The sequence below is a fragment of the Nyctibius grandis genome, chromosome 2, assembly GCF_013368605.1.
Source record: "Nyctibius grandis isolate bNycGra1 chromosome 2, bNycGra1.pri, whole genome shotgun sequence".
In the NCBI taxonomy this organism is placed as follows: domain Eukaryota; kingdom Metazoa; phylum Chordata; class Aves; order Nyctibiiformes; family Nyctibiidae; genus Nyctibius; species Nyctibius grandis.
The window spans coordinates 72,956,262-72,972,529 of record NC_090659.1 but is presented as its reverse complement, the minus strand read 5'-3'; the positions used below and the strand labels follow the sequence as shown (position 1 = coordinate 72,972,529).

Below are 16,268 nucleotides of genomic sequence, written 5' to 3'. Positions count from 1 at the left end.
ATACTCAAAAATATGTTCTTTTTGTGTTTTTTTAACTGACATTTAGTATGAAAACATTTCAGCTCCTTTCATGTTTATTTTAAGGGTATGTCAGGTGTAGTTGTAGACAATGATCATGTATGCAGTGCATGTACTAACCTAACCAATACACTCTAACCTTATAATTACAAATACAGATCTTTTTTTTTTTTTAAAAAAAAAAGTAATCTAATTAAACTGAGGGGAAAAAAGAAAGAGTAAAAGTAACAAATATTTTTCCATAGGTTGAGTACAGAATGGAGAGTGCCATACACACCTTTTTAAAATGCTGAGGAATATTGCAATAAGCAATCTTACTCCCGCAGTTCAATCACACAAAGTTCATATTTAACTTGGGGTGAGACATATTGCCTTCACACAACTCCATGGCTTCCCACAGTGATCCCTGAGTTTTTTTTCTGCTAGGATTACTGCTGTGCTTAAGTTCTGACTGTTGACATGTTATTATAAGGCACTTCTATTTACAACGGTTCCAACTTAAAATAGAATTACAGAAATTCGGCCCAGCCCATCATATTATAACTTCATGTTTGCTGCTCCAGGACTTCCAGGTAGTCAGGCTCAGCATGTACATTAGCTTTGAGTTCAAAATACTCATTTTTAGTTTGTTCTAGAAAAACCTTTCTCGGCCTGGAGTACATGAGTGTCTCCATTAGCTTCAGCTCCTCATGTGTTCCAGGATAACAAATTTCCATGTCAGGCTGGAGCTGGACAATATTTTTTCTTAGATACTCTGTGATCCCTAGTTGCTGCAGTTCTCTCTCTTTTTCAAGAATGTTTCTATACAAGCAGCTGGCATCCTGAAAAGACAGAAATTCAGCAGATTGATCTGTAGCCTTATATTTGACATTTGAACTTGTAAGGGGTGAACTGTTCTCTCTTTCCAGGAGGCTTTGGCAGAGATGTTTGGAATCGTTAGCTTTCTTCTCACTTCCCTTGTCCTGTTGCTCAGCATGCTTGGGGCTGAAGGATGGGCTGCGGTAGACCTGAACCATGGGAGTAACCATGCGTTGCTCATAGAGAGTTGCAGCTGGGCGCTCCATTGTGTGGTGTGTTGTCTTATGCCCATACATGCTGTACTGAAGGTGAACTGGGCTACTATCCCTCATTTGTTCATCCGCTTGTTTCTTTTTGCATCTTCGTCGCCGATGCAGAACAAGAACAACTATTCCTGCTGCACAAAATACAATAGTTATAAACACAATTAGAAGTCCCAATATTAGAACAGAAAGTGGGACAGCATCTGTAAGGGACCGCAGGATGGTGTCTGCAGTGTTGGTAGTAGTAGAAGAAGTTGTCACAACTACAAAACTGGCATGAGTTGGTAGGCGAGGGCTGTTTATTAAACCTGGACACAAGATTTCACTGTTAAGGGATTTCAGTTCTTTTTTAGCTAGGTGTCCTGGAGATTTACAAAAAATATCACCCATCATTGTATTCTTACTCAGTTTTTGTATCCATTTTTGCAGCCCAACTGAATCACAGGTACAGTCCCAGGGGTTGTCTTCAAGTTCAATTTGTACCAGCATATCCAGTTCATCCAAGACGTTGCTCACAGGCAAATGAGTAAATTGGTTTGTTTTCAGATTTAATCTGGCGAGTGGAACACCTGAAAAGATATGGGATGGCAAAGTCTGCAGAAGATTGTTATTTAAATAGAGGACCTTAAGTTTTGGCATTGCATTAAATGTCCCTGGCAAAACTTCTTTGATGGCATTATATTCAAGGTACAAGTATTCAAGGTGCTGAAGGCCAAGGAAGAGATTCTGACTTAGCTTTGTAAGATGATTGCCATTGAGATATAATTTCTGCAGTCTAGTCAGATTCATAAAGGATCCTTCCTCAAGTATTTCAATGCGATTGTTCCCCAGGTGAAGCATTTCCAGGCTGGCATAGTCCACAAGATCTGATTTCAATAATGTCTGAATAATGTTTCCAGCTAGAATAAGCTTTTTAGGATTCGGAGGAGGGGGTCCTAAATCAGACAAGCTTTCAATATTTCGCTCCTGGCAGTGCATGAAAACTCCTGAGAGCATATGGCTGGTGCAGTGACAGGGAACGGGACAATAGATTCCTGGAAACTGGGTAGTAGGCTTTGAAGTATGAAGCACTAAATTTGATTCTTTAGTAGGAGCTTTCAGGATAGAAATTATCTTAGTTGATAGGTGACTGTCACTGATAGAGGTGGTTACAACCAAGGGCAATGACCCTGAAGGATCTTCAAGTTCATTGACAGGATGAGTGGGACAAAGTGATTCTTTTTTCAACCGGCTTAAGATGCTGCCTTTGATAACTGGAGGACTATTGCATACAACATCACCTATTATTGACTGAGGAGGCATGTTTTCTAGCCATATCTTCAGCTGCAGCAAATCGCAGTTACAGGCCCATTTATTGTCTTCCAACTGAAGGTCTAGTATTCTACCAATGTGTTCCAAAAAGCCAACATAGGGCAGTGTCTGTAACTGGTTTCCACGAAGATCTAAATGGGTCAATGGCACGAAACGAAATATGTTCGGAGGAAGATACTCAATGGCGTTATCATTCAAAATAAGCACTTTAAGCCTGCTGAGCTTGCTAAAGGCACTTGCTTCAATCACCGTGATGAAATTGTTGTCTGCTTGAAGAAACTCCAAATTTTCCAATCCATTAAATGTATCTTCTTTAAGAGTTTCTAAAGAATTGTGATTGATATGAAGTTGCTTAAGAAGAGTGAGCCCATTGAAAGCCCCAGGCTCAATATTTGCAATATTATTAAAACCAAGATGTAAAGAGATAGCATTAACAAGGCCAGCAAAATCATTCACATGTAATATAGTCAGGCCATTGTTTAACATATTAAGGTGGAAAGACCGTGATGGCGGGACAATTATTTCTGATATCATATTGATGCCTCTTTCTTCACAGTTTATAATCATGGTATCATCCTTTTCTTCACAGGAGCACAAACTCTGACAAGATCCTCTTACTGAAGAAAAAGAAGGCTGTGACTGGAAAGGATCGGAAGTAACCACAACTGAACATACAATAAAAATCCAGAGCTTCATCTTGCCCAGCAGATTCTATAAAAAAGAAAAAAGAAAAAAAAAGGAAAAAGGAGAAGTAACAGAGTTGTGATTTCACAGGGTTGATTTGTTTTTTTTTTTTGGCGGGAGGTACAGGGGGAAAAATAACTGTTCCTAGTACTTGTCATTGAGCTAACTCACCTTTCAAACAATATTATATCTTGTAAAATATTTGAATGATTTTCTAAGCAGAGAATTATATATTTAGTTTAATGTTCTGAATCAATAAACACAGTCATAAGGGGAGTGTTTCAGTATTTTCACGCTGATGATGCACCAAAGTAGGAGATAATCAGGAATGTGCTGTATTTATTTATATATCACATAGAATGTTTTGCCAGTGGACACCAATAAGTTACTGCACCAAGTAACTTATATGAAGAATAATATAATATTTTGGATCATTGCTTTTTATCACCATATAGCACTGCAAATTTAAAATGCTTGCTAAGCTCAACTTAATGTTGTCCAGCTGCTGAAAGGAAGGAATCGGATTTGGTTTGGTTCAACAATGTCTTGTGAGCAAAAGCTCATTCAGTCAGGATACAGGGAATCTCTTCTTTGGTTCTGCATTATGTACGTAAATCAAAAGATATTTCCTCTGTAATCCTTGTACCCCCAAACTGAAAAGGAAGTAGACAAAATAATTATTTTTCTTTACTTAAATTTTAATGCATATGTTATAGTTTGTGGATATTTAGTGAAAGTGGGAACACAACACATAGTAGTGTAATATGTTTGTGTATAATATACACATAAAATAATTGTGTACACAATTAAAATATAAAAGAAGAGAGAACTGACAACACAGTACATGTCAGAAGAAACAGGTAGGCAAGGGGTAAACATTTTTTTGGTGATTAATTATTAGACTCCTTCCAATTATTATAATCTTTAATTACCACAAAAATTCTGAAATGTACATGAAACTAGCTGTGCTTTATGAGTTAAAAATTATCACCAGTATCATCCGTACATTATGTAAATTAAATTGTCATCTGTCAAGCTGATCTTGAACTTTGCAGTCCCTGATAAATGCATCATCACACTACAACAATGGAGTCAAGCAAAATTTACATGTTGAAATCAAGCTTTTGTTATCATTGGTTTGAATTAATTTATGCTACACTCCATTTGAAGATTCTCTGTTTCATTCTGTCCAGGCTGTCTAATTATCAAAAACAATGGTAATTTTTGATATAAGAGATGGAGTGAAATCACTGTTTATAATCTTTAATTAAATACTTCCACATTTCCTATATGAAAAAAAAACCCTTACAATGGAACGGATGATTTAAAACACAAGAACTTTTTTGGGGTATGCTATTTATTCCAGGACTGAACTAAGCAAGTTTGTTAAGTAATCCATCTAATAAAGGTCACTTGGTCTTTCAAAGTAAGCTATTGAAATACGGAGTACAGAATGTCACTACACAATTAACCAGCTGAAGTGTTAATTTCTGAAAGATTAGAACCTTTTACAAGAATCTATTCAATTACATGCATGAACTTCTTATAGTGTGGCCACATGATTTAGCATATCATTAATACATATTTTATTTATCATGTACCTTTGTTACTAGCAACACCATTTCTCAAGGCTTCCCTTAAAATGGATTGCAAAGATTTGTACATGCAGGTACTTAAGTCCTGTGATATGAGTATTACACACACACACACAAAAGCAACAACAGCAACAGCAAATGTGTGCACATCAAATTAAGTTTTTCTCCATTAGTAGTTCCTGGCAAGTGGAAGTAGATGTATGAGTTTAGAAGTAGTAAGTACAATTCACAGTGTGAGAAAAAGTGTCCCTAAAAATATGACCTTTTATCTTTGCTTCAGTAGAACAAATAATTTTGTTGTCTCATGTAACACTCCTTGAACTCCAGCTGCCTATGTTTAATACATGTCTTTAAGTTTTTTCTCCCAAGAACTATTGGGTAAGACACATGTCAAGGTGTTATTTTGAAGTATACAGAATAATTCTAGGATCATATTATGCTAGAGATTTATTCTTGCTTTACATGCATCAGTATCCTTTCCAGTGTCCCAAGGTAAAAAATACAGGCTCTTGACACACATGCCAACTTTAAACCTACTGTATGACTAATTAGACTTCATTTCTGTATTTCTGTGTAGGAATTCCAGCTTCAATCTGCATCAAATTCAAACTGCACTTATAAAGTCCCTGAGCAAAATTAAATGAAAAAAATAATCTGAAAAGCATGTTACATTCTAGTGCATATTGAGAAATCAGGTTATAAAAATGAAAACCCTCCTCTCAGGGATGAAAGTAACATTTGTAACCAATTGGAAAACATTCCCATTTTAATCATTGTCATACTTCTGTGGGCAACACTGCCAGAACTCTCACACAAACATATACACACATTAAAATTTCATAAGAGAGTTGTATTCTTTTTTCTTTTTCCAATTTTTTTTCGTCTAAACACCCAGAAATATGTAATGAAGCTCTCAGTGGGTTAATACTGTAAAACAAAAACCGCTTTCATGTAAAAGATAATCAACATTTGACTGAAAGAATTAACAATAAAATAAAATCTAATTTAAAAGACTTGACAAAGCTGACCTTTTTCTGTTTCATGTGGTGAGGGTTTTCAGCAAATTCTAAATGGTAACTTAAGTTTGTTCATTTTATCTGCTTTCATGTAGGTCACTGCTAACTGCACACTGTAACTAAGCTGTTTGCAGTAGGAATTCTATAAGACTAAAAAATATCAGCTTCCTTTCTACAAGGCAAAGTTGAATACTTTCAGTAGTCATCTTATAGCAAAGGCACCACATGTTTGACAAGTAATAATCAGTGTTTTTAAAATATTGAAATAGCTTGTTTCATTTTACTTGGGGTTTTGGTTGGTTGGTTGTTTTAATTCAACTATTTAAAAAAAATGCGTGTTGAAGAATTTCAAAGCCTCAAGCCAAGAATTGGTAATTTCTAAAAGCCTTCGGGGTTGTTTATTAAATTCTGAAGGGAATCACAGTCAGATGATGCATTTAAGACTATTCTTGCACTTCAGGAAATAAAAACAAATACCCATTCCTCCTCCCTCAAGGGATCTGAAATCAGCATTTCCTTAATACACACATTCTACACAGTTGGCAGTTTGAGTAAATGCACCTGGCAGACTGTTTGAAATACAGTATAAACTGCTATCATTTAACAGAAAAGTTATATAAAGTCATGCAGAAAAATTAATTCAACTGGTACTGAGAAATGAATTTCTCATATGCTAATCTAATTAACTAACTGGAATCTTTCTTACCTGCACAGCAGTAACACTCCCTGAAATGCTCAGTAATGCACAGATGGAGCAGCTGTTTCAATGCGATGTAATTTTTCCCTGTGAAAAATGCTCACTTTCTTCTGAGTTTCACTTTGCTGCAAGCTCTGATAATACTACAGCTCCGTAAAGTTAAAATCCTTGTTCAGAAGACAAAGTACAATGCGTGCAATTGAAAAAAATCTTCCAGGCAGTGTGCACATTAGATCATCCTGTAAGCAGTTGTCCTTTTTCCTCAATTAAAATTCACAGCATACTTCACAGCTATGCTGACTTTTCTGCATATAGTTAACTGTTTGCAAGCATTTGGATGCAGTAAACAAACAAGATGCTCAGCAGAGCTTGACTTGATCACTTCGTTTGAGAGATTTTCAGATCCAAGCAGAGCTTGACTTGATCACTTCGTTTGAGAGATTTTCAGATCCAAGCTGCTTCTGTGTTCTCTCTGCTCTTTCTAGTCTTTCTTGTTAGCTCAGTTTATTAGTCAGATTGCCAGGGGCTGGGAGGTAGGCGTAAATAAAGAGACTTCTTGGCTTTTGGCTCAGCTTTAAGCCCTTCCCCACCAGAGAGCTTTAATCTGCCAGTGTCATTTAATACACGATACAGCTCCACCTTGAGACAGATCAGCTCCTCCTCCTCCTGCAATTTCTCTCACCTCCTTTTTCCCTTATCTAAGTGAACGTTGGAAAGTAAAATTCAGCTAAATATTTTCTAGATTGCTTAAGGTCTGTTAATGGCCGGTTTTGCAAAACAGTAAACACCCACTGCAGCTCTTGCAGTTTGTTCTCTTGGGCAGATCTTGCATTTAGTTTATATGTGCAAATGCTTGCTTTAGAAACTGAAAGCATTCCAGCCCAAATACACTCCACAAAATACACCACAAGGGAAACCTTGTCCTCTGGAAAATATGTCTTTCACAAGGAAGTGCAGGATTATTCAAATATATAAATAAGAAGGTACAGCTCTCAATTCAGTCCACTCAATGTGACGAGGGTAGGGATGAGTATGTACCATTGTACATACCTTGTTTCTGAAAAAAATATATTGTGGAATATTAGTGGTTATACTTGCACAATGATTGCTGTCAGTCCTTTGTAAAACTGCCCATCTTGTTCTGTAGGAAGAACACTGAGCTGATTGCAATTGTCTGTTTTACAGATGTTAGTGTAGTGTGTTGGTATTTATCCGTGTGAGATTGTATTGTATTTGCACAAAACAGTTTTTGACAAAAAACAGTCTGGTTTGGGAGGGGGAGGTATTTTTAAAGGCATGTATCATGCTTAAGGTATTATTTTCTTTGTGCTCATAAACAAGTAATTAGCAGATACAATAAGGCCACAGGAAAATGTTTATTTCATGCAAGGAAGATTTTTCCTCATTCCTTCTGCACTGCATGGGATGGTTTTATATGCTGCAAATGGTACTTCCTTTTTCATCCCTCTGCCACAGAGCCACAAAACCTTTTGGTGAGCAACAATAGAACTGATGCTTCAGCGTATTTACCCTGTAGAGCATACCATTTCTGTTTTGTTCTTATTGTGTCTCAGATTACTTTATAGATTGTTTGCTAAAGCCTCAATACCACCAGATTCCAGTAACTTCTTTTGTGCTGATTGCTCTCCAGGTGGCCTCATTGGCCTTTGAAGGGGTATTGTGACATATTGTTCCATGTCATGAAGGCTATCAAGATCTTGTCCTATATGTATATATATACACACATACAGAGAGATATGTATACATAGGCACATGTATATATGCCTTGGCTTATTAGGATGAGTTCTTTAGTACTTAATTTTCTATCGATAAAATATGTAATTTAGCAAAATAATTAAAAAAGATAAAAACAGCAACAATTTGATTTCCATTCATTTCATCTCATCACTTATTTGATTGCATTTTGCTATTTTAATGAACCTTGCCATTCTAGACATTTTACTGTTAAGGCTCAAATATTCTCAGCTATCTGTGTCTAGCCAAATAAATCATTATATACTTTATTCATTTTGAATTTATGAATTGTAAGTCAGATTCTTTCTAATTTTTACTGAACATTTTACAGGTGTTCACACTTCACTTGTGGTTGATTGTTTGAGACGGAGAATATCTATAGATACTCATAACAGAAGTGAAAACAACATCATTCTTTGCTTTTCAGTCAACAGCCACAAGAATAAAACCTGATCAAAAAAATATTCCAGAAATCAACTACTAAAAACAGGAGAGCATTTCCTAACCACACATAATTAAAAAACACCAAGAATGGTTATAAAAAAAAAATTTGTCATTCCACAAACCATATATTTACCAGGTTTATAAAAATATGGCTAATGATTGTTTTCCTGTCATGATTTTATGAATCATTAAGCAGGTTATTATAAAGAATGTGATTCTGCAAGTGCATCTGCATGGACAGTGTTGAACTGATGTGGAGTTTGTATCCTGTACTTTAAACATTCACCTCTATCAATTACTCTACAATTTTAAAATTTTTGAAGCTGTATAAATAAAATCTAAATCTTTCAGGCTTACTTACTTCCAAAAAGGCCTTAAGATTTTAAGTCATTCCTCTTTACCTCTTCACGAAGTACAGCATCTCCATAGATCAGAGATGAGACCATACCCCTCTAGCTATACATATATTGTGCAGAATTCTCCCCCAGCTATTGAGTTTTGTTTCTTATCAATATATACATTCAGAGATACAAGTTTTAATGCTATTAAGCATGTAGGCCTTGTATAAAGTCCTTAAAAGAGGATGTTCTAATATTGTGTACCATGTTTTATTAAATTCTGCGTTCTACAGTAAGCTGTACAGGTTTCTTTAACTGTATACATTGCGGGGGAAGACCCTGAGGCTGAATTACATGATTTGTAAATTTTCATATGACCAGAAAATGCCCAGGAAGGCTCTTCTGGAATTAATTTTTTCTTTCTTAGCAATATATTCCCTCCATTGAGAAAAATTCTGAAAACTACAGGGATGCCTGTAAGAAAGAGTGGAAAGATTTCTTAAACCCTTTCAGTCAGAACTTACTAGTACCACTTCTAGGTTACTTTGAAGACTGTTTTCCATATAAAGGATATTAATTTCAAATGTGGAAATTAGGCTTACAGTTTACCAATGAGTCTTCAAAAAGTGAATCTTCATGGTACCCTATTTATTTATTTGTAAATTCAGTGTTTAAAAATAACAGGATGAAAAAGGATCTGCATTTGCTATTTCAGTGGAATGTAAAGCTCCCCTCCCCCCTCATTCGCAGCTCTCTGCCACTTCTGTGTGCACATAAGGAGCCGTTGATTCCACACAAGATGTATGAGCCAAATAAATGTATCCTGCCATGCCTGCAAGAAGCTGCTAGTCTGTATCAGCAACTCTTCACCTATATTCCTTGCAACACCAATTCTGAACTCTGTAAGTACTGGTCTGAGAACTTAAGATACTATACTGAAAGGAAATATTCTTCTGGAACAGCTAAGTAGCATCTGAATATTCATTCCTGAGAGAGCAGGCTGAGGGACTTTGTTGAAACTCACATACATATTATACACGAAAATTCCATATGGAGAGACAGTCATCAAGGCTAAGTCTTAACTAAGTAGGATCAGAGAACATAGCACATGCACATACGCACACACAAAACAAACGAACAAAACCCCGTAATACAACGTAGCTATAATTATGGAGGCTACCAATGTCTATTAAAAAGCCAATGCAGAGCCTTTCTCTCCCATGACAAAGGAAATTAGGAAAGGTTTTCCTGAACTGTAAGATTCACAAGAGTCAAGTGAACAGTAACGGAAAATTAAGATTGTCATTAGGAAAGAGAAGGTTTTATTTTGTAGGCATTCATTTATTTAATTCAACTACGGAACATGTATTTCCCTCACAGAACTTTTGCACCTTTTTTATGCATTGGGATGGGTCTTACTGAAAACCTTTTTCTGCCCTGAACACACTGTTTGTGTGGCCTTTTGCAGTCATGAACACATTGCAATTATGTAAACAAAGGTCAGGATTCACCTCTAAAAGTGATATGCAAGCCTAGTGACTATTCTCTTAACAAATATTTGGTTTAATTTATATATGACCCTTACTGAGAGGCAACTCTCTGAAAAATCTGCTGAAAAAGATCTTTAATTTATAAGAAAACAATCAGGTTAAAGGAACAACTTTCTATTATCTTAATGCAGCTTCTAGGTAACTAAATGAATTTAGACCCGTATATACATACCTAATATACAAGTATACACATGTATGTGTATGCAATGATCATCATCATCATCCAAAATTCATATTCCCTGAAGTAAAAAGAAAAGTATATTGAAGCTAATGTTCTTTATGTTTCATTTTTCAAGATAAAAAGTCATACAGTCCTTTAAATTTCCTGTTGGAGTGAACAACACATGTTATCCTTAGCATCATGACTCCTTACAGAAAGGTGGCCTCTTAGTGATTTAATAAAGTATGACACAGTGGCTGTAACTAGTCTTTATTTTGGAAACAGATGAAACCAAGCTGATTTGTCTTGCATACTTCTTTAGTAATCCTGCTTTATTGTATTATTCAGCTCATTGTAAATGATCCCCCCTCAGTCTTCTCTTCTCCAGGCTCCCTCAGCCTCTCCTCCTAGGAGATGCTCCAGTCCTCTGATCATCTTTGTAGCCCTCTGCTGGACTCTCTCCAGTAGTTCCTTATTTTGTATACGTTAGTTATGTTCTACCTACTTTTTTTCATAATATGATACAGTCAGCTAATTAGTTACTAACTGCACCTCTGAGTAGTCAGCCTCACATTATAGGTACAAATATTCCCACTGAAGTATAGTCAGATTTTCTGACTTTCATATATGACAGTAGCTGAATGGCTTGCTCTCATAAGACTCTTGAAAAAACATCACTTCAATACCAATAGTCGATGCAACCCAAAGGTACAAGAATTGTATAAAGCTTTTGAAATAAGTAATGGAATACTTTTGTCTTCTGTATCTCATTCTTTTAAAAGCAAAATTGCTTGGTCTTCTGTTCCAAAGATGGAGAGTAGAGAAATACACACATATACATGCTGTATGAGTTTACACTGTACTTATGATGATCTTTTTCAAATTACAACCTAAGATGTTCACAGTTCCAGACAAACTGCTAACTTTAGATTCATCTGTCAATAGTTTAAAAGTTTGCTGCTAGCACACAAAAGCGCAGATATGTTAATATGCTGTAAACCCTTTAAAGAAAAAGGAAAAGAAGGAAAAAATAGTAACTGGGTGTGCAGTAATCAATCAAAACAAAGGATATGACATAATTTTCATAAGTTTACATTTATTCAGTGTTAAAAAATTACTACTCAGTCTTTTTCAATAAGTCGGAATAGGAAAATATAAAATATTGAAACTGCTGTGTAAAATGATTTGCTTTCCTTTTGGCTATGAATAATGCATTGATATTTAACATTAGTATCCCGTTAAACACAAATTACACTCTACATGCTGACTATGTCTAAGCCTACCCATGATAATGCATGCTTGTGCCTAATCTAAGTGTACATTACATGCTACTGCTGTTCCACAGAAATCCAGCTAACACAGATTATATCAGACAACTTGGAAAAACACCTAAAGAGTAAATTCTGCAGTAGCCAATCAAGTTTGGAATATCACTAGATTGCAAATACCCATAGCACTCAATTAGTTTTTCTCGAGGATACATACATACTCAGTAAAATTCACAGACCCAACAAAAGTCTAATGCACTAATGAATTAATATTTAAGCTCTGCTTTGAAGATGATTTTGTCTTCTTTCTGATAATGAATATCCTTTACACAGGCACTGACCTGCGTTCTGAACTCCAGCTTTGAATATGTAATATAGGAACTGAAGCAAGTAAGCACACAGGTCAAAGAACTCTCTTTGGATCTGTAAAGTCATAGGTAGTGTTCAAGAGAGTAGTAGAGAGTAGTAGAGCTCGAGAGCTGGAAACATGTCCCTCATCACTCTGACTTTCCAATACAGGATTGATGTGAGCTAATTTTCAGTCTAAAAGTTTGTTAGTTAAGTCCAAGTTCATTGACCTATTGTCCTTTTCTTAATGCATGGACAAATCAGGGATAATTTGTCTTGTCTACCTTAAGACACCAGTCTTTGGAATGCATTACTCTGTAAGTCCCTGTAATTCACTGAGATGTCTAGAGCTTAACTTAGACTCGGGCAAGTAATTTTTAGGCATCTGCAATGACTGAGATGAATTCTATCCTAAATAGTTTTCTGAGGTTGGCAGCTAACAGTGTATAATGCATCTAGCTGAGACGGAGTTGATTTTCTTCACATCAGCCTGCATGGTGCTATGTTTTGGATTTGTGACTAAAACAGTGTTGTGACTAAAACAGTGTTCGACTATTGCTGAGCAGTACTCGTACAGTGCAAAGGCTTCCTGTTCTTCCAGCTCTGCTCTGCCATGGGTAGGTTGGGTGTGGGCAAGTAGTTGGGAAGGGATGTAACCAAGACAGATGACCCAAACTGACCAAAGGTATATTCCATGTCATATAGTGTGATGCTCAGTGATAAAAACTGAGGGGAGGGCCATTTTCAGGAAAGTAGCTGTTGCTCAGAGACAGGATGGGCATTGGTCTACTCACATGAGGTGGTGAGTGATCACCTTTGCATTTTTTTTTTATTTTTCTCTTTCCTTCTTTTATTGAACTATCTGTGTCTTGACCCAGGAGTTTTTTTGCTTTTGCTCTTTCTATTCTCTCCCCCATCCCACTGGGGGTGGGGAATGAGCAAGCAGCTGTGTGGTCCTTAACCCACAACACAGAGGTACAATAAAGCTCCCTATCTCTAAATTCATAGGGCTCATGTTCCTCTTTTGCACAATATCTGAGTAGTCAGGCTTTTCAGGAAGTGGTAGAACTGGAAAACATTTATCCTTATTTTGGCTTTTCTCTACTTCCCAAAAGTCAGTAGGTAAAGTCACACTTGTCTGGTACAGCTGCTATATGGGATAGTAAAAACTGCAAGAGAATTGGGCTCTAATGGGAAGCATACAAGCTATAAAACACCCAAATATACCTGACTACAGATACAACTCAGGAAAGGTGAGACAGATCTGTGCTCTGTTATCCACCCTAGAACACTTTTATTTGGTTAAAAATTCATGAAAAGGAAAATAATGTATCAAGTAGGCCAGCATTATTCAGTTAATCTCTGCATCTAAATCCTCATACACTCTTAGGAGCAACTACCTCCTCGAGTATATATTCTTAGCTTTGCATTCTGCCATGTAGCCATACTACTTGTCTCTATTCACACTATTATCACAGAGCAAATAGAGCCCATTAAAGAAATTAAATCTACCAGATTTAGAACACACTTCAGCCTTTCTGTCAAAGTGACAAGAACACACAAACCCACATCTGCCAATGATTTAATTTTTGGCTTCTATTCTCAAATAAGTATTTATTTTTAGAAAACAACTTTTAAAAATGTGAGGGTCCATGTTAGTCACTATAGAAATAAACACATTAGGTAGAAGAAAAATGCAGTGGACAGAGTAAAAAGTATATAATTTCCTGAATTCAAAAAACATTATTTTAGAAGTTTGCAGGGGATTTCTCTCTATTGAAGAAAGTGCATAACTGTATCTAAGCCCATTTTTGCAGAAGGAATGTCAGATTTCTGCTTAAAAAAGGTATGCCTCCAGTGCATAAAAGGCGCTGAAAATCATTGAAGGGTGTTTTTTGATCAGTTTGGCATGTTATATCAATAGCTTAGCTTGTAATTTTGATGACACAACCTTGGCTCTAACATCAGACTCCTCAGGCTAAGTTCTGTTTTATTTCCAAAATAGGAACAGGCTTATATAACTTTCTTTGGCATTTTTTAAAATTTTTTATTTAGGTAGGTGTGGACTCCAGCTTTGCAGACCAAATGAACCTTTAAGTTCACCTTTGAGGTGAGAGTAAGAATTTTTGTTCATATATAACAGATTGCATCTTATCTTGAAATGTCCTTTGTGGTTCAGATCTTGTGAATCTGGGTTTCTTGCACAGCCTAGGAAAAACATTAGTACAGCAAAATCAGACATTTTCTCTCTGTAAAAGGGAAGAAAATCCTCTTTATTATGAAAAAAAAGAAAAATTCAATTTAGTGTCCTCAGGGGTGAGGGATAAGGACAGGAGTGGGAATACTTCCAGTAAAGAAAAAAGCAGAAAGTAGGTCATGAAGAGTGAACTTTCTGTTCTTTCTGCTACTGAAGAAGACGAGAACAGGGAAAAGTAGTGACTTTATTGAGAGAGTCCATCTCACCAGCTGTGATCACATTGTTGCACACCGTTATCTTTTCTCAGTGACGCTGACAGATACAATAGGCAGGAATATATGCATTATTTCTGCTTCCAAAAATCTATTGCCCTACACACTACCTGATATGTATCTTACCTATGTATAAAGCCTTTTATGAACACTTAACCTTTGCAATTATATTAGCCTCATTTTCATGTTGGATTTTATAGATGAAGCAGCTTTGTTTAGAACCCACAGTGAGGGCAGCTTCTGAATTAATTTCTGACTTTGTTTTTCTTAAATCTTTATCTGACTTAAAGATCTAACTACAAGTGACCATCTACTGGCAACTGTGCAATGCCATATGGATTTCACTGAGTCACAGACCATGAGCAGGTGTGAGCTTCACTGTAGGACAGCTATTGAGTCAGTAGTAGGGACTGGTATTCTGCATGACATCAGGCATGGACTTTTTCATCAAAATCACCTACAGGATGGTAGTCACCGTCTCAGTCCAATTAATAACAAAGAATATGGATGATGAATTAGTACAAAGTGAAGTGCAATGTGCAGTGTAACCTGACTGAATAAATATGAATTATTTTCCCTTCTCTGTTTTCAGGTTGTAGTGTTTTTTTTAAAAACAATAAGATAAAGATTCTCAGAAAGAACCATATTTTCCAGTTTAGAGTGACTTTATTGCATATTATCTGTCTTAACTAGAAAATTCAATATCTAGCTTTAGTACTGAAAATAATTTTCCTTTTTGTTTTTTTTTTTTGTATAAATGATGATCATATGTTTACCAAAACTGAACTTATTTTTTTCATTGATATTTTAAATCTTTCAGAAGCCTACCATGCACATAACTGACATGTGCATGCTACACGTCACACAGAAAACAAAAAGTGGAATCTATTAAGATTTTCATAAGTTCCTTATTATATCAATAATAAGAATGCAATTATAGTTTGCACTGTGATCTCCTGTAGACTTTATATGCTGAAAGAAGTAGCAAAAGAGCAAATTTGTGAAACATTTTTCAAACATGTACCTAGATATAATTAATAATGTGAAGTTCCCTTTCTTCATCTGCTGTCAAAGTAAGGATAGATGCAGTATATAGCTCTTATGTTGAAATTATTGCTATTTTGAAGGGGGGAAATATTCTTGTCATCTGAATAAAGGTTTTTAGGTATCGTCAATTGGTCTCTTTCTATAAGAGAGCAAAAATAGATCTTGATTATCTGCATCAGAGAAAATGAAAGGATGGTATGCAAAATTATGGCTTCTCTAAATTAATCTCCTTTCAGGTGTTTCATAAGAAATAATTTCTGTTAAGATCAGGGTGAAGATATGAACTATACAGAGTAAAATCACAGGTAGGCATTTGTGTGGACAATGTCTGCAGCTGCAGTCTAGAACTAGCTGTTTTATCAGAAAAAGTTCTCTGTCAGAGCTGCATTCATTTCAAGAGCTACAATAGCCTCCTTCTCCTTCTCAATCTCACAGCTTTTTGTAGGAAACAGCTTCAGTTTAGGAGACAAAATATAACATTGTCTTGATCAACTCTGACATATGATC

General features: G+C 35.9%; 1 protein-coding gene across 1 annotated transcript; it reads right to left on the bottom strand.

Moving 5' to 3' along the window:
- Positions 1 to 563: 563 nt before the first annotated feature.
- On the bottom strand, positions 564 to 3,086 carry SLITRK6 (SLIT and NTRK like family member 6). Its single transcript, XM_068395177.1, has one exon. It carries the CDS (start codon positions 3,084 to 3,086, stop codon positions 564 to 566), a length of 2,523 nt encoding a protein of 840 aa, XP_068251278.1.
- Positions 3,087 to 16,268: the final 13,182 nt, after the last annotated feature.